The following is a 21,593-nucleotide window of genomic DNA, read 5'->3' on the forward strand; positions in this document are numbered from 1 at the left end:
AAAAAAAAAAAAAAAAAAAGATGTTTTCACTAGAATGCCATTTGGGCAGATGGCTAAAATGTGTGAGGCCAGGCTGGGTTCAAATCTTGTTCAGAGTAGAGGAGGAATCAAAATCCAAAGAATATGCAGGGTTCATGCATTAACCTAACAGGGAGGATGGATTTTTTTTTTTTTTTTGACACAGAGTCTCGCTCTGTTGTCCAGTCTGGAGTGCCATGGCATGATCTCGGCTCACTGCAATCTCTGCCTCCTGCCACCATTCGCCTTCCTCAGCCTCCTGAGTAGCTGGGACTACAGGCGCCGCCACCACACCCGGCTAATTTTTTGTAGTTTTAGTAGAGACGGGGTTTCACCGTGTTAGCCAGGATGGTCTTGATCTCCTGACCTTGTGATCCACCCACTTCAGCCTCCCAAAGTGCTGGGATTACAGGCATCAGCCACCGCGCTCGGCCCAAGGAGGATGGATTTTAAAATTTTTGTGTTTATGCTCTGATATGATTTGGATCTGTGTCCCCAGCAAATCTCATGTTGAATCATAATCCCCAGTATTGGAGGGGGGGCATGGTAGTGGGTGATTGGGTCATGGGGACAGAGTTCTCATGAATGGATTAGCACCATCCCCTTGGTGCTTTCTCATGGTAGTGAGTGAGTTATTTTGAAATCTGGTTATTTAAAAGTGTGTGGCATCTCCTCTTTCTTCCTCTTGCTCTGGCCATGTAAAGTGCTGGCTCCCCTTTTGCCTTCCGCCATAACTGTAAGTTTCCTGAAGTCTCCCCAGAAGCAGAAGCTGCCATACTTCCTGTACAGCCTGAGGAACATGAGCGAATGAAACCTCTTTTTTTATCTATTTATGTTTTAAATAAATTACCCAGTCTCAGGTATTTCTTTATAGCAATGTGGAAACAGACTAATACATACATATGCTGGAATATATCCCATCATGTTTGGGCAGATATTTGGAAACATTTAGGGATATATATATATATATTTATTTATATGGAGCAATCAGTGCCAAACTGAAGGCTCTGGGCTACCCTTTCCCAGGGACTGCTCGAAGTCTGGTGTGATTTTGTTGCAGGCACTTGACAGGGATTTTGCCCTTGTGATTTTCGGACAGGGCTTCTGACTGTTCCAAGGAAAGATTAAGAATCACAACCTTTCCTTGAAACTGTCATCAAGGTGGAAAATGCAAATCTGTTTCCTGCGGCCCTGCCTCAATTGACTAAGTACATGTTTGATCTGCATCTGTGTCCTTTTCTGAGGAAGAAAACCAATCTTACAGCAGCAATACAGATTATTCTAACATAGTGAGTCTCCAGACACCAGCCTAATGCTCCCTTTCAGAGAGTAGGATGGGCTGATTTCCCTTGAGTAGTGCCTGGCTTAATGCTCTATTATTTACCTCTCAGGTCAATATACCTCCTTCCCTTTACTTATGGGTTAAGAAGAACCGGTCACAGTCCATATCGACCTCCGCTGTCACGCTGGTTCAATAAGACAGTCTGTTCATCTGCTTCTTTGAGTATTGGAAGCAAGAGAACAAAATGACACTGCCAACCAATTTCTCTGTACACAATGTAGAAAATTCAAAGTACAGATTAAACAAAACAACTACATATAACTCTTTTTCTCTCATTCAGAGCAATCAATTTCAGGCCTCAACTTTAATTGCAGCTTCAAATTCTTCAGCAAATGATCATTCCCACGGGCATGACATAAGTAGTGAAAGTAATTTTTAAACAAAAGCTACCAGAATGTGTATCTGCGAATGAATTTCCATCAAGGTAGCACTAGGGGCAGGTGCAATGCTTGAATGACTCTTCTATTGCTCAACAACTTCTTGAACTGATGTTGCTGGGTGGCCACAACACATTCTAGGAAACATTTGTGGTGATAAATTGTGTATCTCTTTTGAGGATGAAGTTTCTTTTTGGAAATAGTTAAGATTCACCCAGAAACAAATCAGGTTAATGAAATGGGTGATTAAGCTGGTTGATACCATCTGGATGTCATAAATGAATTATCTCACAACATAGCAAAATTGTGTCTATGTGTGACTCCTTGAAGGTAATTCCAAAAGAAGAGATCTATAAGTGTTTGATCAATACATGTGTTTTAGTAAGAATTCTATGACGCCATGGTAGAGAGAGGATGATTATTTTGAAGGTCACTTTTCATTTGGATTTTTAAGTTCTGGTACATTCATTGAGAAAGTCCGTTTCTTTGCTGACTTGGTAAAGAAATGGATTACAACTAACAGAGTACCATATGAACCAGAAGTTATTTTCTCTCAGTCTACAGGACTGGGCTGGTGAGGTGGCTCCATGGAGTCCTTAGGAACTCACATCCTTTCAGCTCATTGCACTACCATCCCTGGGACATGGCCGCCCTCATCCTCGTGTTGCAAGACACACTCTGACCATCACATCCATGTTTAGGGAGCAACAAGGAGTAAGGGAATAAGAATGGACACACGATGCTAGAAGTCTAGCAATCCCTGGAGGGAGGCTTCTAGAAGCTGTCCTGTGATGGCTCCACTCATATCACGTTGGCCAGAACCTTATCACATGTTTCTCTGAAAAGGACGCAAGGAAATGTAGTTTTTAACTCAGGCGGCCATGTGTCCTGCTAAAAGCAAGGGTCCTATTATGATGGAAGCACACAAGGGGCCGACCTTAGGGTTGACAGCTAGTAACCTATGCCACAATTCTCTCTCTCTTTTTTTTTTTTTTTTTTTGAGATGGAGTCTCACTCTGTCACCCAGGTTGGAGTGCAGTGGCTCGATCTCGGCTCACTGCAACCTCCACCTCCCAGGTTCAAGCGATTCACCTGCCTCAGCCTCCCGACTAGCTGGGATTACAGGTATGCACCACCATGCCTGACTAATTTTATTTTGTATTTTTAGTAGAGACAGGGTTTCACCATGTTGGCCAGGTTGGTCTTGAACTCCTGATCTTAGGTGATCCACCCACCTTGGTCTCCCAAAGTGCTGGGATTACAGGTGTGAGCCATCATGCCCCACAATTCCCTGTACTCATATCCGACATTTGGGTGAACTTGAAGGATACAATGATATTACTTGCCACAAAATCCTCTTAACAGAAATAATTTTAGTTCTATTTATAAATTGTTTCATAAACACAGAACAAGAAATGGTGCCATGAGCATTTATGTAGATACTTTATTTAATTCTCCTAACATTTAATTTATGCTTATGTAATTCGATATAAGTAGTACCTATTTAATAGGTACTACTATCCTCAGTTTACAAATGAGCAGATTTAGATGTTAGCCAGGAAACACTCACCTCCAGAGCCTGGGTTCTTAACCACATTATTATTCCCTAATAAGGAAAACATCTTTTTTTTTTTTTTAAGACCAAGTCTTACTCTGTCACCCATGCTAGAGTGCAGTGGCACTATCTTGGCTCATTGCAGCCTCCACCTCCTGGGTTCAAGCAATTCTCCTCCCTCAGCCTCCCAAGTAGCTGGGACTACAGGCACGCACCACCACGCCCAGCTAATTTTTGTATTTTTTTTTTTTTTTTTTTAGTAGAGTCGGGGTTTCACCACATAGACCAGGCTGGTCTCGAACTCCTGACCTCCCAAAGGGCTGGGATTACCGGCTGAGGCACCACGCCCAGCCACGTCTTGATTTTCTACTAGAACTCTGGAACCCAAACGTTAGTAGAATGAAGAATGGAGGAATGCTAAAACTGTCTATTTAACAAAACAGAAGTGCCTACTATAAGAAGGAGCTCTTCGATTGGATTAATTTGTTAACTCGAGAATCCTCCCAAGATGAAGTGCAGCCTGGTCATGCCATCCAGACCTTTCCTGTCACTCCGCTGCTGATGACTAATTCCCCTCATTCCAGCAGTGTGGACCCAGAGGGGAAGGAAAGAAAAGAAGGAGGGAAGATAGGAGAGAGGGAAGGAAAGGAGAAAGAACAGCCAGGGAGAAGGGAGGATAGGAGAGAGGAGAGGAGGTAAGTTTCTATGGCTGGACCAGTTTCATTGTCAACCCAGCCTGGGGCTCCCTGTTGGGAAAACCAGCCTAGGGATGTCTAAATATTCGTGACACTAGAGAGTCACACAGCTCTTGCTTTTGGAATGAAATGTTCTCTCCAAGCACTCAGGTGAACCTTCAGTAAGAAGAGGAAAAAGAATCGTATTCTCTTGCCTGTTTTTTTTCAACAGAACATGATGAAAGAGATTTTAGTACCAAAAATGACTAGTGGCAGAGGATTGCCTTTTGGTCTGACAAAACTTAAACTCCACTTATCTGAAGACACTGTGTTCTGTGAAACCTGTCATCTTATTTCTTGCTCAGTATCTGGGGATGACGACAAGGACTCAGACAAGTGTCAGTCTGGGAGAAGGAGGCTCTCAGGTGCTGAGTTTGAAGCTATTCCTCTAGATCCCTGGTAGAACTTATCTAGGTGCTATAAGACCTGAAACCCTGCACTATTTTTAGGAAGGAAAAAGAGCATTAGTGTCGGCAGAAATCTAAACTATCCCTACAGAATAAAACTTCCAATCACATTTTCTGACAGCATATGTGCTCTTACACTGTAAGGGTTGTAAATAGATTGTGACTCTTGGGGAGTGCAGGACAATGCACAGGGGGTGGGCAAGGAAGGCTAAGAGAGTCAAAAGCTTCTTTCAAAAGTCCTGAAGCTGGCCGGGCGCAGTGGCTCACACCTGTAATCCCAGCACTTTGGGAGGCTGAGGCGGGCGGATCACGAGGTCAGGAGATCGAGACCAGCCTGGCCAACATGGTGAAACCCCATCTCTACTAAAAATACAAAACTTAGCTGGGTGTGGTGATGGGCGCCTGTAATCCTACTCAGGAGGCTGAGGCAGGAGAATCACTTGAACCCAGGAGGCGGAGGTTCCAGTGAGCCGAGATGGTGCCACTGCACTCCAGCCTGGTGACAGAGCAAGACTCTGTCTCAAAAAATAAAGTAAAATAAAATAAAAATTCCTTTTAAACTTAGGACACACAGTCCAATCTCATTTCCCTTTCCCCAGGAATCCAGAGGTGTCCTTAAAAAGTTCACTGTTCTAGGGGACTGCATCAGTTCCTCAGCTCAGAGACAGAGAGGAGTGACGTAAGAGCCAGCCTGGTGGTCTTTGCTGTCCCTGCCCCCATGGAATAAATGCCAGGTTGCTGAAGATTACAAGGCAGTAGATACTCATGATTATTTTGCAAGTACTGTGCCTTTTCGTTATACCCTGTTTTGAGGGGGATTTTTTTTTTTTTTTTTTCGAGGCAGTGTCTCGCTCTGTGGCCCAGGCTGGAGCACAGTGGCGTGATCATAGCTCACTTCAGCCTTGAACTCCTGGCCTCAAGTGATCCTCCAGCCCCAGCCTCATGAAGGGGTAGGACTATAGGCATGCACCACCATGCCCAGGTAATTAAAAAAAAAAATTTTTTTGTAGACATGGGGTCTTGCTATGTTGCCCAGGCTGATCTTGAACTCCTCGACTCAAGTGATCCACCTCCCACCTTGGCATCCCAAAGTGCTGAGATTATAGGCACGGGCCACTGTGCCCAGCCCATTATACCCTGTTTTTAATGTTAAATTTTAGGGTCCGAGATCACTTCTTATGAATCCTCAGTTTTTCCTTCTGTCAGGGGTTGTGAATGGCAGAGATGACACCCTTTGCTCAAGTACCAATCTTCACCCCAGAGCCTCCACCTCCGCCTCTATGTATATTACTCTCACTCTATTCATTCTTTCAGTGGTCTGTGCATTCTCTTACTCATTTACTGACAGCGTTAGTGCTGGAAGCACTGCAGAAGTTCAGAGGAGGAGGAGGTTGGGGGGAGTTAGCAGTTTCTGATGTGCTGGTTTAGCCCCCTCTGAATCCTGAAGAGTCCTTCACAAAAGGTGCTCAGTGAATTCTCGTTAGGTTATCATCCTCAAGTAGCCCTTTTTGGCCACACACATAGGTGTCTAGAATATCCCATCTTGTGGCATCTGGCATTACGCAGTTGGTCTGGGATGAGACACTCGCAGACTCGAACAACGGGCCGGACTGCCCACAGCCACAGACAACTACCAAGAAAAACTGTCGTGCTGGAAAGTAGTTCCATAGCAACTGGCCTAACGTTCCCAAACTGGAGTCTGGAGAAGGGGAAAGGCCCCTCCTGGTCTGCCAGGTTCTTCTGCCCAGGGCCCCAGGGAGGCTAAGTGTGTTTCCTGGTTTCCTTTTCCCCCTTCAGCCTCAGGCCACAAATCCAGCCATGGTGCTGGTGGCAAAAGTGCTTTTTCCTTCCTGCCACAGCCCCTGAGATGAGACTTTCTGCCTGAGAGAGGGACTCGCTATTTCCACCTCGCCAATCCAGGCTTGAGCAGACCTAGGCTAACTCCTGTAGAGCGGAAAGGGCCTCCCCACCAGCGCGCTGCAGCCCAGCGCGCATCCTTCTTAGACTTATCAACTCTTGGCGTCTCTGAAGCTGTTCCACCAACAGCCCCTGGTAGGCGCTAGATCCCTCCCGGGGGCCCAGGAGTCCTTTCTAATACTCGGAGCTGCCCACAGCCCTCTCCTCTCCCTCCCACCCTTCAGAACTGTTCCTCTGAGCACCACTAGGAGCTGGGCAAGTAGATGCTGGGTTGGGGCCGGCAGAGGGGGAGGAAGCACACAATTCCATTCAATGTTTCCTCTTAACAGACAATCACCCTAAACAGACTCCGTGGCCAGCTGCCCTGAGAAAACAAACAAAACAAAACAAAACAAAACAAAAAAGCAAAAACAATACACAAACGCTTCTTGGCTTCACTGTTCTTTCCCAAAGTGATTGTTAATGGGAGATCTTCCCCATGGTAACAGCTGAGAGGCTAGAGGACAACTGAAACTCAGGGCCCTCATTCCACAATACCCCGGGACTCCTTACTGCCCCCTAGTGTTGCTTTATGTCAACATCAACCCAGCGCTGAGATGCATCTCCTCCTCCCGCAGATTCCATCGTGATCGCATTCTGGGTGAGCCTGGCTGCCTTCGTGGTGCTCCTCTTCCTCATCCTGCTCTACATGTCCTGGTCGGGCTCCCCGCAGATGAAGTGAGTAACAAGGGGTGTGGGTCTCTGGGTCACTCAGAAGCTCTCCAGTGAGTAATGGTGCAGGTCGAGTATCCCTCATCCAAAATGCTGGAGACCAGAAGTGTTTCAGATTTGGGATTTTAAGTGTTTCAGATTTGGGATTTTAAAATATTTGCATTGTACCTACCAGCTGAGCATCTCAAATCCAGAAATCTGAAATATTCCAGCGAGCATTTCCTTTGAGCCTCAAGTCAGTGCTCAATACATTTCAGATTTTGCAGTGTTTCAGAGTTTCAGATTTGGGATGGTCAACTTACGTCCCTATAATGGAATAGTATTCAGCAATAAAAAGGGACGGAGTTCTGGTCCATACTGCAACATGGACGAACCTCAAAAACATCATGCTAAGTGAAAGAAGACAAGACACAGAGCTGCATGTCGTATGACTCCTTTCACACAAAACATCCAGAGTAGGCAAATCCAGAGACAGAAAGCAGATTAGCAGCTGCCTAGGGCTGGGGGGAGAGCAGGGAAGGGGGAATGACTGCTGATGGGTTTCTTTTGGGGATGATAAAAATGTTCTAAAATTAAGCTGGGCACGGTGGCTCATGCCTTGTAATCCCAGCACTTTGGGAGGCCAAGGTTGGTGGATCACTTGAGGTCAGGAGTTCAAGACCAGCCTAGCCAACTTGGTGAAATCCTGTCTCTACTAAAAATACAAAAATTTGCTGGGAGTGGTGGTGTGCACTTGGAATCTCAGCTACTCAGGAGGCTGAGGCAGGAGAATCGCTGGAACCCAGGAGGCAGAAAGGTTGCAGTGAGCCGAGATTGTGCCACTATACTCCAGTCTGGGCAACAGAGTGAGACTCCATCTCAAAAAAAAAAAAGTCCTAAAATTAAGCCAGGCACAGTGGCTCACACCTGTAATCCCAGCACCTTGGGAAGCCAAGGCAGGAGGATCGTTTGAGTGCAGGAGTTGGAGACCCTGTCTCCACAAAAAACATTTAAAAATTAGCTGGGCATGGCAGTGTGCACCTGTAGTCCCGGCTACTCGGGAGGCTGAGGCAGGAGGATCACTAGAGCCCAGAAGGTCAAGGCTGCAGTGAGCTGTGATCACGCCACTGCACTCTAGCCTGGGTGACAGAACAAGACCCTGTCTCAACAAAACAAACAAACAAACAAAAAGTTATAAAATTAGATTGTGGTGATGGTTGCACAACTCTGTGGATGTACTAAAGATCACTGAAATGTACTCTTTAAATGAGTCAACCTCATGGAATGAAAATATATCTCAATAAAGCTGTTAAAGAAAATGAAGCCAACTTGACACCATGGGCATTAAGTCTTGCTGGCCAGCTCACCAGGAGCATAAGAACCTTACCTTTGTCCAGGCGTGGGGCTCACACCTGTAATCCCAGCACTTTGGGAGGCGCAAGGTGGGCGGATCGCCTGAGGTCAGGTGTTTGAGACCCAGCCTGGCCAACATGGTGAAACCGTCTCTACTGAAAATATAATATAAGTATACCTATATTATATATAAAATATCTGGGTGTGGTGGTGCTTGCCTGTAATCCCAGCTACTCACGAGGCTGAGGCAGGACCATCTCGTGAACCCAGGAGGCAGAGGTTGCAGTGAACCGAGATCGCGCCACTGCACTCCAGCCTGGGCAAGAAGAGCGAAACTCTGTCTCCAAAAAAAAAAAAAAAAAAAAAAAAGAAAAGAAAAAAGAAAAAGAAAGATCCTTACCTTAGGCACCTATGGCCAGCATCTGTTATTGGATGTCTGCTGTGTGCCACTAAATTGGAGGTGAAATCCAGTTTGAAGGAGTAATTGGAACCCAGCTTGTTTTATGTTTTATGTTAATTCTGTTGTGCTAGAGGATTGGCTGCCACATCCAATGTTCCCTTCTAGGCTAATCAGCCCTCACAGCTGCTGGTCTCCTAATGACTGGTCTTAGGAGGCACCCTGTATTTTGCCATCGCTTATGCAAAGAGGGCCTGTCCAGTGGCTGGCCCATGCCCTTGGAAACGTGTGGCCTGGCAAAAGAGCTGGGAGCGGTCAGATTCTTGTCTTTGGAATTTGGAATCTAGAATCTGAGGGATGGACCTGGTGTCTACGGAGGCTGCACTGATTGGTCCAGGAGGAGGGCTAGGGCTGGGTGCCATTATGGACTGTTACGTCCATTACAGATGGAAGTCTTGGGGACTGGAAACCCTCAGTGTAGGAAGCTGGTCAGCAGAGAGATGAGCCGAACTGTGCTGAGGAAGAGCTGAGTGGCCTTGGACCCCCTGAGCCAAAGCATCCCACACCAGGTCCCGTGAGGAGCCGTGGACTTGCACGTTCGCACAGCATCTTAGTATTTTCTGTTGCTGTAACAGAAGACCTGAGGTTGAGTAATTTATGGAAAAAAAGAGGCTTATTTAGCTCGTGGTTCTGAAGGCTTAGAAGTCGAGGAAGCATGGCATCGACATCTGCTCAGCTTCTGGTGAGGGCCTTGTTTTGCGAAAAGATCTAATTCAGTCTAGAGAAAAAAACTCATTACCCCATCAAGGCCCCACCTCCCAGTGTTGCCACAGTGGGAACCAGGCCTCCACATGAGTTTTGGTGGGGACAAATCACGCCACAGCCCAGCGTTACCTCGAAGGGGCCTCTGCTTCTCCTCCCCGCCCCGCCTGCCCTGCCCGCGGTGTCTCACCCACCAGGGCTACCCTCGCCAGCCATTTCTGCTCACCTTGGTCACATATGGAAAGTAGCTTTACAGCAATGAAGAAATTCATTTTTTTTTTTTTTTTTTGAGACAAAAGTCTGGCTCTGTCACCCAGGCTGGAGTGCAGTGGCATGATCTTGGCTCACTGCAACCTCCGCCTCCCACGTTCAAGCTATTCTCTTGCCTTAGCCTCCTGAGTAGCTGGGATTACAGGCACCCACCACGACACCCAGTCGATTTTTGTATTTTTAGTAGAGATGGGGTTTTGCCAAGTTGGCCAGGCCAGTCTCAAACTCCAGACCTGTAATCCTAGCACTTTGGGAGGCCGAGGTGCGTGGATCACCTGAGGTCAGGAGTTCGAGACTGGCCTGGCCAACTTGGCGAAACCCCGTTTCTATTAAAAATACAAAAATTAGCTGGGCATCGTGGCTGGTGCCTATTATCCCAGCTACACGGGGAGGCTGAGACATGAGAATCGCTTGAACCTGGGAGGCAGAGGTTGCAGTGAGCCGAGATGGCGCCACTGAGGTCAGGAGCCACCGTGCACAGCCTGAAATCTGTTCTTCTCTTTCAGTTTTTAGAACTCACATTCAATTTAAGTACATTTTTACACCCGAGACACATCTGAGGGATAAACGAGTGATGTCACCTTTCTTTTCTACTCTTCTGAGATGACCTGCAGCCGCCCTGGGCCAGGGAGTGTGCAAGGATCGTCAGTAATCCTCCCGGTACAAAGCTCCCTGGCCTGGTCCGGCAAGCCCAGAGGCTGCCTCCACCATGCCCAGCTCCCTGAGGGGCACAGGCCTTCTGGGCTATTTCACAGGGGCAAACTGATGACACTGTACATCCTGACCAGCTACAGGGCTTACTAAAGAAAATGCTCTCAAGGCACTTGGTAACATTCCTGGAATGCTCAGGGCAGCAAAGTGGATCCTTAGCAAGATTTAGGAGTCACTCCATGAGGAGCTGACCTTCCCATGGCAAAGGGGAGGAGGGAGGGCATTCTTGGGCGAGTGCCATCTGAAAGGACGGCCTCTGCCCAGTGGGCTCATCGCTTGGTACTCTTCATTCGTGCCAGCATTGTAACCACATTTAAAGTCGTTTTATACATCACCTCATTTCATCCTGAGGATATCTGTGAGCCAATACTGTCCCATTTTATGGATGACATCAAAGGCAGCTGGGAAGTGGTGGCCAGAACTCACTCCAGATGGCCATGCCCACTGCCCCAGCACTTTCTGGGCAGGAGAATCCACCCAGGGAGGACGCTTTTCTTCCTTTTCTTTTCTTTTCTTTTCCTCTTCTCTTCTTTCTTTTTTTAGAGACAGAGTCTCACTCTGTTGCCAGGCAGGGGTGCAGTGGCGTAATCTCAGCTCACTGCAACCTCTGACACCTTGGTTCAAGTGATTCTCCTGCCTCAGCCTTCCGAGTAGCTGGGATTACAGGCACACGCCACCAGGCCCAGCTAATTTTTGTATTTTTAGTAGAGATGGGGTTTCCCTGTGTTGGCCAGGATGGTCTCAATCTCCTGACCTCGTGATCTGCCTGCCTCTGCCTCCCCAAGTGCTAGGATTACAGGTGTGAGCCACCATTTGTTTGGAGGACGCATTTCTAGCCAAGTGTATTAGTTTGTTCTCAGCTGCTAATAAAGACATATCCAAGACTGGGTAATTTATAAAGGAAAGAGGTTTAATGGACTCACAGTTCCACATGGCTGGGGAGGCCTCACAATCATGGCAGAAGGCAAAGGAAGAGCAAAGCCACATCTTACATGGCACAGGCAAAAGGGCATGTGCAGGGAAACTCCCCTTTACAAAACCATCAGATCTTGTGAGACTTACTATCACGAGAACAGCATGGGAAGACTCGCCCCCATGATTCAATTACCTCCCACTGGGTCCTTCCCACAACCCGTAGGGATTATTACAATTCAAGGTGAGATTTGTGTGGTGACACAGCCAAACCATATCACCAAGACACAAGCTGGCTTGGGCTATGGATATAAAATAAGGTACACTCAGATACAGGGCTGGATGGGAGGTCAACCTGCTCCTCCAACGCCCCCATCCCCTCCATCCTAAATCAATACAGGAAGAAGTGGCCTCCAGAGAAAGACCTGAGGCCTAGTTCCTGACAAAGCACTTCCTCTCTTCTGAGATTTCTCTGGAATGGCCACCTTGGTGAGCTGGCTGACCCGTCTCAGGAATTTGCCTGTGTGGCCTTCCCTACGGGGTCTGGGCAGAGGGCAGGTATGGCAGGAAACCCCCAAGCCCCACAGTACGGACTGCTCTGCAACTTTGACGCCTGCCTCCCACTCTGCTCTGTTCACAGGAACAGTACCAAGCACCACCAAACATGCCCCTGGAGTCACAGCCTTAGCCTCCAGCTCTGCATCCAGAAGTGCCTGCTGTGCCACAGGGAACCCCTGGGGACCTCACAGGCTCAGGCGAGTTCAGTGGAGCCAGGGAGCAGAACTGGCCCTGACCAGCCGCTACGACAGGGGAGCGCCTCCACCTTGCCCCTTGGGGTTTTCCAGACCCACCCCACTCTCCTCTGGGAACTGACCCTCAATGGGGGTCCCCTCGTCAGGAGCAAGCCCAGCGAGCCTCCCCCTGGAGACAGGACCCCTCAATTGCAGAGCTGATGTCAGCAGATCGTGGCCATAGCTGAGTGAACTGGTGAAATCAAGCCAACCTGGACACCTCCATTCTTTGTTCTTCTTAGAGGCTGTTTGCATGTCGCGGAAAGGGCACCTACGGTCAAGTGCGACGAGAGCAGGAGCATCCTATGCCTTTGACAAAGATTGCAGTGGTCCCTCGAGGGCAGAGGTCATCCCAGGTGTTGCTGATTTTATTGAGCACACTTAGCCCGCTTGCTTATGGCTTGTTTGCTTAGGGAAGAGTAGGAAAATAAAATATATGTAAATCCAGAGGAAAACCTGTTTGCTTACTATCCCACTTTACCATTACTATGTAATGTGTTATCAGCCCTGAGTTCACCTGGTCCTTCTGTACCTTTGTTAGGATGCTGGGTAAGTTCCCATCCAAGCTCCACTGACACCCTCCGGCTCCCCCAGATGTGATGGCATCTGCCCTACCAGGTCAGCTCGCTGCAGTCAGGGGACCCGAGTCTCACCTTCAACCTCCCCACAGCCTTTCAAAGACGGAGCCCAAGGAATTCTCTCCCCTGGAGGGCAGGCAGCCAACGCCTGTCAGCAGCCAGGCCCGGTAAGCAGGGCCTATGCTCAAATGCTGTCACAGAACACAAAGAGCCCTGGAAGCTGGCAGGAAAGGTCTCCTTCTGGATGTGACTTTATGTGACAGTGGATCCGGGACCCTTGAAGAATCTAGTCCTCTAGTGCCCAGCAGCCTTGTTCCTGGAGAGGAGACAGCATCACACTGCAAATCCTAGAAGAGCCATGTGTCCCCTACAGCTTTCAGGCAGGAAGTTGGTAGGTTTTATTTTTAAAATAACTGCCCCCCGCCCCAATGATTTCTAATTTAGCATTTTAGATTTTAAGTCAGGTGAAGACCACGTACCATGTATTCTCCATGGGCTGAGATTCCCTTCCTCCATGCTAAGTGACTGGAAAATACACGGGCAAGGTCAGGGCAGTGGATTGAAAAGAGAGAACAAAGACAAGCAGGACTGATGAGCTCCAGAGGTGCAGAAAAGAAGGTGAGGTGCTGAAAATGTGTCCTCACTTGACTGAGCCGAACTCGGCTTTGGAGCACTTGTCGCCACCTGACGTAGCACGTATTTGACTTGCTGAGCCCTAAGAACCTGGGAGGCAGCTAGGCCTGGAGCTGGGGATGAAGCTGTGGAAATCCATCCCACCTGCTCGCTGCCCCTCCCTGCGCCCCCAGAGGCATGGGGTTCAGGGATATTCCCCAGACCAGTGTCCTTCCAGCCAATGCCCTCTGCATGAACGAGCAGAGGTGCTTATAACCAAAGGAATCCCCATCGATAGGCCTCGGAGAGGGGGATAAAGATTAAGGGGAACCAGGAAGAGAATGTTTTGCTGGAGCAGTGCTTGCCTGAGTCCAACTTGGATCTAAACATGGGATTTCAACTTCAGGACAGTCTCAAATAACAGTGTTGTAAGGTTTATTTGGGTAGGGAAGGGGGACAAGTGAGGTAACTGATCCTTGCTTTGTAGACAATGCAAGACAATTATTTGCGGTGAAGGGACTGTATGCCAACAAGTGTTACTCATGCTTTAGTGAAAACTTTAAGTCAGCTAAAACAAACAATTCTAAAGAACACCGGTAGAAAATAAAAGTGTAAATGTTTCACACAAAACCAAGGCATTGTCAGCATGATGTACGTTATATGGCAAATAAAACAGACACGTCCTAGGCCACAGAGCAGACCCCAAGAGCCCCAGGTATGCAGGAGAGTTTTAAAGGAACAGACAGAAATTTTAACTGCGAAAACCACGAAATTTCATGACTGTCAGCTACAACACCAACTAATATATGACCATTAATAGTAAAATTCTGACCTTTAAAATAAATGCAGGCCTACGTGGAACAAAAATAGTCTCTTTAACAATGAAAGGAAAACACAAAACCTTACAAAATAGACATTTATTAACAAGCATTTATAAAATTCAAAATCCCCTCTTTGATGTGTAACTTTAAAAATTACAGGCTGTCTTCTCAAAGCAGAGGTCAAATCACTTCTACACTTTAAGGATTCAGTGTAACATCTTTTATTTAATAAAATAATTAACAAACATTGGCAGAAATTAAGTTATTGAAAAGTCATACTAAACTTTGTTATGACTTTTATAGAAAATAAACTTTATTTCATTTATTTTTTTGAGATGGAGTCTTGCTCTGTCGCCTAGGTTGGAGTGCAGTGGCACAATCTCGGCTCACTGCAGCCTCCACCTCCCAGGTTCAAGCGATTCCCCTGCCTCAGCCTCCCGAGTAGCTGGAATTTCAGGCGTGCACCACCACGTCCAGCTAATTTTTGTATTTTTAGTAGAGATGGGGTTTCACCATGTTGGGAAGGGTGGTCTTGAACTCCTGACCTCAGGTTATCCACCCGCCTTGGTCTCCCAAAGTGCTGGGACTAGAGGCATGAGCCACCTCACCCAGCTGAAAAATAAAATTTAAACATATCTCTTCGCTTTTATTAAAAAAAACCTGATACCTTTTGACATTTCAGCTTTAACACACATGAATTTCTTCTGCATTCAGAAGTGCCTCAAACTTGAGCTATTTCCTGTGACAAGCTCCAAGCCCCTAGAGAGGAAGGGGCTGGCCTGGCCTGACGAGGCAATGGATGGGCCTCATGGCCTGGAAGTCCCCACATTCCCTGCAACTCTGATGCGGGGCACACACAGGCCCGAGTTTATCATTTCCTGGACTGTTCAATAAAGTCCTCTCGACTTTTCTTGTGAGAGAACTGAGTCAATGTACTGAACCTGTTGTTTCCCATGCCTTCTCCGGAAACCCTTGACTCAAACAAACTTCTAGAAGCTGGTGCTGTGCTTGAGGCTCTGGTCATCAGGGCACAAGGCGCTGGCCGGCAGGAGTCAAGCATCTGAGGCTGCACTGGCGACATCCTTGCAGAGCACCACGATGACCTCCTCTTCACTGCTCGGAGCATCATCTGCGGCCTCACACACCATCCGGATGTGGGTTAAGAGGGTGTCAGGCCGCTGGGCCCCCAGCCAGATGTCCTTTATGTAGAGAGACACCAGGAATGCTGCGGAGGCTGAACAAGAGCAGGGGAATAGGCCGTTAGGATGCATACCTGCTCAGCTCGAAAACAGGTCATCCTGCCCACAATGCAATGGCTTTGCCAAGTGCCCAAATAAATCATGCGACAGGCCTCTGCAACCCAAGGTGAGCAGACCGATACAACAACTCATTCTGCCTTTGCTTAACTTTTGTGTTAAATCTTTTTTACTAAAAAATTTTTTTCTTTCTTTTTTTTTTTTTAAAAAAGGGTCCCACTCTGACACCCAGACTGGAGTGCAGTGGCGTGATCTCAGCTCACTGCAACCTCGGCTGCCTGGGCTCAGGTGATCCTCCCATCTCAGCCCCCAGAGTAGCTGGGACTACAGGCATGTGCCACCACGCCCAGCTAATTTTTGTAGAGACAGGGTTTCTCTATGTTGGCCAGGCTGGTCTCAAGCAGTCTCCCCACCTCAGCCTCCCAAAGTGCTGGGATTATAGGTGTGAGCCATTGTGCCTGGCGAAAATCTATCTTTCTTCTGATGAATATGTGTGGATCCCCTCAAAAAGCTGTTACAAGACAAGTCTCTTCCTGGTTCTGACCGTCCATGCCAAGAATGAGACTGAAGTTTGAGAAGAACTTCCCAGAATCATTTCCTACCATTTCCTCAGTGGCACGGGTAAGGAGGAAGAAAAAGCTTTGCAGGCAAAAAGGCTCAACTCCCCAACTGCGGCCAGACCAGAGGGCGAGGTCGCCCCTGCTACCAGGTGAGCCCACCCGCTAGGCTGCTGGCCCCTCCCTCCCCTGCGCCCCCACACTCCTCCGTGAAAGGACAGCCCTCTGGGTTACCACACTCACCTCCCTGGAGCTCTAACGGCCCCCTGGAGCCTGTGCTACTCACTCATTCACACTGCTAGGCTCCTACCTAGTGACTGCCAAGTGCACAGACTGCACATGGGCACATCTGTAGGCATGTGAAGCTATATGTGCACACACACGCACACACGCAGCTGGCCACATGTGAAACAGAACTCATCATGTGGCTAATGGTCGGAAACCGACTGCCCCGCGGGGTGGAGAGATGCCAAGGTTCTGAGGTGCCCTCTCTGCACCGTCCACATAACCAGCACCAAAGGTTTCCCCTGCAAGCGAAGACAAACACTTCCTTCCCTTCACATTCACTGCCCAGCGGCAAGTTCTCTACAACCCCAGAACCGGAAGAGGCCATCTAAACAGGCACAATAGCCAGCTGAGGAAGTCGGCAGAAACGAAGCGTTCCAAGCACAGAAGTCACTCCTGCCCCGGACCCGCTTCTGCATCCATTTCTTCAGCCTCCAACGAAAAAACCAGCCTTACCTCGTGTGGCTTCGTCCTTCTCACTCAGAGAAGATAGGCAGAGAGCTTCCATGGCCGGGTGGAAGGGACTCCCTGCCTGGCCCTGGGCGGCCACCAGCCGCAGCATGACCAGATTGAACAGGCAGGCCACCTCCTGCGCAGGCCCCACCAGCCCCTCGGCCCCACAGAGCCGGCTATACAGCTTGAATATGCTGCTCCTCACGGCGCCGTCCTTAAGGAGGTCAGCCACGACCACACGGTGTGGCAAAACGTGGCTCTGAAGCCAGCCAACCAGTCCTGCAGCCTCTGCCCTGCTGAGCGGGTGCTCGGCCACCGACCGCAGCACCCAACTGACTGCCAGGGAAGCGGTGGCATACACGGGGCCTGGTGCATTGCTCTCAGGGCTGGCTGAGTCCACAGGCTCCTGAGTGGGGTCAGAAACAGGGATCACTGGTCCCCAGTAGGTCAAGATGGACCTCAGGAGGCCCTTGCATGTCTCCAAGGTAGATGCCATCAGCTCAGGGTTGGCCATCTCCTCTGCCTCCTCAAGCCTCCTCTTTCGGCCCCGTGGGCCTTTGGCTCGGGCTGGCATGACAGGCTTGTTTTTATCCTTGAGCATTTCTGTTAAATGCACAAAGAGAAGGTAGTGAGATGGGGGTCCCTCCTGCCCACACAGATCCAGATGTGGGGAGGTGTCAATGGGGGACACGCAGGGCGGCTTGCATGTCCTGAGCACCTGGCCCTGCTCCCACGTCAGGAGCCTGGTGAGTGCTCGATGTTTCACTATGCCTGTCATCACTGTTATTATAACCAACTCATTAATCCTCACACCATGAGGCAGGCGCCATTACTGTCCTCTTTATACACAGGGAATCAGGGCAGCATCAGAGCTTCAGTCCAGGAGGCCTGCTTCCAGTCTTCTCCTTAACCCTGCACTACAGGATGAGGTGGCAGCAAGTAGCTCATAGCCACCCCCAGCCTCTTTACAGGAGGGCACCCTGATACTAAGGTAGGTGAAGTGACTTCTCCAAAGACAGAGCTAGTAAGCAGCTGGGCTGAAACTCAAAGGCTGCCCAGCTCCCCCTCCAGGGCTCCAAGATGGATGTGTCCCATCTCTGAGCCGCATTAGCTTTGGAAATATGGCTGAGAGGCAGAGAGAGAGGGAGAGAGAGGGAGGGAGAGGGAGGGAGAGGGAGAGAGAGAGAGAGGGAGGGAGAGGGAGAGAGAGGTGTTGGCTACTCTGGGCCAGTCCTGGTCCTGACACTTACTCATGAGCTCCCGGGCTTGGCCCTTCTCAATGACTGCTCTTAGGTCTTCCTGGAGCTTGAGGTCTCTTTCAATGAGGCTCCACTTGTGCAAGAGGACAAGGACGTCCTTGGTGGAAAGCACTATCTCATTTACAGTGAATCTGTTCATGTCCTTGAAGGCCTGTATGACGGTGGCCCGGTACCGCAGCACAGAGTCAAGTGTCCCGAAGAAGTTGGTCAGCTGGATGGGGGCCAAGGTGGGCCTGTTGGGGAGCCAATGTTACAGACTGAGCAAAGCCTGCCTCCCCAGCCTGGCAGTCAGCACGGCGGCAGCCTGACGACATCACACACCCAGAGGTACACACAGTTCCTCCAGGAACCAGGTTTTCCTGCACAGCAGACATCTAGCATGTGCCCCCAGGACGCAGAAAAGAAAAAAGTGAGCCACTCCAGCAAGGCACAAAGGGGACCTGGAGTCTGATCTGCACCCTAGAGGCACAGAAACTTCCGGAAACCCTGGCTAAACAGGGTGGCCAAACACACAGCTTGAGTTTGGCCACCTCTAACAGCCAGGGTGCCAAGAGCCTGTGAGGGCTCCACTCTGGGCCTGCCTATTTCCCTTGCCTCACTGACCACCAGTCTGAAGTGAGAAAAACTCAGGGAGGCCCTGGGACAGTGTCATCACCCACGGCCAAAACCTGACTGATGGCCACCAGGAGGAAAAAGATCTCCCTGAATTCCAAGAGTTAAATCCTGTAACATCGGTTCCACACAATTGTAAACGTAAAACCAGTATTTTAAATAGCAATTGGTTCTTAGACACCAACATGTCTTCCGGCAATCCCTACATAGGAAAGGTTGACTATCCAGCATGGACTTCACAATTTAGTTTTAAACAATACAAAACAAAAGGCCTTGTTCTTTATCAAGACATTTTTCCTTCTGAGATTACAATCCTCTTGCTATCAACCTTCTGGTTCCGGTTAGCATCACTTGGCTCCCAAATCAGAAATAATGAGTGCACACTGTGTATTTTCTGTAACATGGTAGATTCGGAGGGAAATTTAGCTCTTCCAAGGAAACCAAAAGCATGACTCCAAGGGATCGGGTGAAAATACTGAAACATTCAAGAGAATTCATGGACAATGAGTCTTCACAGGCTAATGAAGGCAGAGGCAACTTTGGGAACACCCTGTCTTATGTTAGAGTCACAGAAAATACTTTCTTTCTATGAAACATCACTTGATTCTAGTGTTTGAATCACAGTATCAAGGTAGATGGCTCGCCGGCTAAAAATGACCTCAAACGATGCATATTCAGGTTTGAAAAGTATGTTAAGTTCTCGAGGCCTCAACAAGAAGCCTTATAAAGTTGAAGCGGAAAGAAAGAGCTAATGAAATAGATGTTCTGACACTACCTACACCTGACACTGGTACTCTGCCCCAATCCACAGCAGGTCACGGCCCAGCGTTCCCCTGGTACAGCCAGAGTCGTGACCGAGACATGGTGTCCACAGGTGGCAGACCAACACAGCATCCAAGAGGCCAGGAAGGCCCCCCTGGTGGGGCAGGACTCACCTCAGGTGCTTCATGAGCACGACAAGAACATAAAGGAACTCATTGACCAGGTGCAAGGCAAGCCGCTTGGCGGGCTCCCGGGAACTAGGCTGGCAAGGGTGCTGGCTCTCCCACTCCATGGCCTTATCCCCCAGGTTGGTCACCCACAGTGTGTGTAGCAAGGAGATCACATTAGACAGCAGCGGAGTCTCCAGAAACCTAAAACCAAGCACAGCAGCCTTCAATCTGCCACATCTTGTCCTTTCAGCAGGATCAGACTATCCCCCTCCATAATCCTATCTGCTCATCCCCCTAGATAAGCATAGTCTCCAAGTAAAAACAGGGTGCTTGCTATACAAACGCAGCTTCCACGCAGGACAAGGTGCACCTTCCTAACAGAAGACTGCCCTAAGTCCCTCCAAAAATTCAGGGGCCACTGGGGCATACTAATAAAAACTGTCCGGTTCATGATAACAACTCAATTTCTAAAACAAGCCATTATTAGCCAGGAACATTAGCTAATTATGCCTTTTATAAACCTGAAACACTCTTGAAGTTGATGTCCAAATACACATTCTAATTTTGGATATTAATTTCTTTCCCCCCACCCCCTTTTTGTTGTTGTTTGCAGATATACTTGGATATATTACTTTCTTTTAGAGAAATTTCAGGAAATACTTTTAAAAAATGCACAAAAGGGCCTGCATTCTCCCAGGCTTATTATAGTAGTTAGTTCTTTGTAAGACAGAGCCCTCCCGCCAAGTGCTGTCTGCTGTGACAGAGTCTTCATCTTTTCAGACAGTCTCAAACAGCAGGAGAATTAGGAATCACAATAAATCATCAAGTTCAGACCCTTGGTGCTGTTCCTCCAACGTGGGCTCGTCACTGAGGACAGACCCCGCACTGACAGCAGAGCCCTGTAACCTGTTAGACCGGCCTTCCTGCAACAGACAGTTGCAGCTGCTAAAGCCTTAGAGAACAGGACACTACTTCAGAGCACAGAAGGCTGCTGGGACACCAGAGGAGGAGCCTGACCTGAGCAGAACAGAGCCAGACAGGCTGGCACAGACTCTGCCAGATGTGAACAGCAGCTGGTGTCTGCTGTCCCATGGCAGACAAGAGACACTCAAGGAAAGGCTGTGAATGGAGGAAAGGCACTCTGGCACTGCCAGGAGGAGGACTGCCAGGCATATGGTAGCATTGGAGGACACTGCATTTCAGAGAGCATGGATTTTACTGGACATTTCCAACCAATCGAGCTGGCAGCAGACATCATTGTTTCTGTTCCTTTCCTTCCCACCTGACGCGCACCTCGCATGCAAAAGGTACTTACTTGCTTTCAAGGATGTGTAAAATCCATGTTAAAAGGCTATAGTCTCGTATGATTTCATAGGCAGATCTGGCAACCTGGGCAGCATTCTGTAGAATTTCCAGAATCCAATTCTGAAAACCCCAAACAAGAAGTTACTCTTCAGCGAGAAAACCCAATTTACTTGATTAAAGAAACCGTTTTAAAAATGTAATGGTATGGTGCCATTACAGGTGGTGGCTGCAAATGAAGCCTGCTGTGCTAAGTCTGTCAGAGTGGTGGCTGTGTATGAATGTGCCCTTCCCCACAAGTGACAGCCAGAGGACACAGACTTCCACAGCAAACTCTGGGCCCGGGGGATCCCCACTTCCATTAATCCATCATCTGGAGCCCACCCACAAGCAAAGCTGCACCACAGAAGCCAAGGGCCCAGACGTGCAGCCGCCGGCACAGGGACTGCGTGAGGCCCGCCTCAAGGCCAGCCACTGGCCGCCAGCCACGAGCCACGCAACCCCGTGTTTACCACCTGGAAGGGAGGACATAAAAATGGGACTGTCCCCTGACGTGTTCATGGGGTGCTTCAGAATTCTCACATGCCACAAAAAACAAAAAGTTACCATACTCAAATTCAGTTTAATCAAATGGGCTTCTTCATCTTGACTTACTCTATTTACCCACATTTTACATATGAGAAACAAAAG

The 21,593-nt window shown here is 48.6% G+C and overlaps 2 protein-coding genes across 4 annotated transcripts in view; one reads left to right on the plus strand and one right to left on the minus strand.

Moving 5' to 3' along the window:
- Positions 1–12,843, plus strand: part of MRAP (melanocortin 2 receptor accessory protein) — a 22,168-nt gene extending 9,325 nt beyond the window's left edge. Inside the window, exons 2-4 of one of the 3 annotated variants that reach the window (XM_017883971.1) lie at positions 6,968–7,067; positions 12,086–12,200; positions 12,479–12,843. In XM_017883971.1, the coding sequence (XP_017739460.1) occupies positions 6,968–7,067; positions 12,086–12,200; positions 12,479–12,649 (386 nt within the window). In that variant the 3' untranslated portion in view covers positions 12,650–12,843. Of the gene's footprint in view, positions 1–6,277; positions 6,486–6,967; positions 7,068–12,085 lie in introns of those variants that run through there. The other 2 variants (XM_017883972.1, XM_017883970.1) reach the window with 2 other exon arrangements.
- Positions 12,844–13,848: 1,005 nt separating this feature from the next.
- The window catches only part of URB1 (URB1 ribosome biogenesis factor), a 79,507-nt gene continuing 71,762 nt past the window's right edge, over positions 13,849–21,593 (minus strand). The window contains exons 35-39 of the mRNA XM_017883969.1: positions 20,917–21,026; positions 19,605–19,802; positions 18,049–18,290; positions 16,802–17,401; positions 13,849–15,481 (exon numbers count right to left, since the gene is read on the minus strand). Of these exons, the coding sequence (XP_017739458.1) occupies positions 15,300–15,481; positions 16,802–17,401; positions 18,049–18,290; positions 19,605–19,802; positions 20,917–21,026 (1,332 nt within the window). The 3' untranslated portion in view covers positions 13,849–15,299. The remainder of the gene's footprint in view (positions 15,482–16,801; positions 17,402–18,048; positions 18,291–19,604; positions 19,803–20,916; positions 21,027–21,593) is intronic.

The sequence above is a fragment of the Rhinopithecus bieti genome, unplaced genomic scaffold, assembly GCF_001698545.2.
Source record: "Rhinopithecus bieti isolate Rb0 unplaced genomic scaffold, ASM169854v2 scaffold_13207, whole genome shotgun sequence".
NCBI classification, from domain to species: domain Eukaryota; kingdom Metazoa; phylum Chordata; class Mammalia; order Primates; family Cercopithecidae; genus Rhinopithecus; species Rhinopithecus bieti.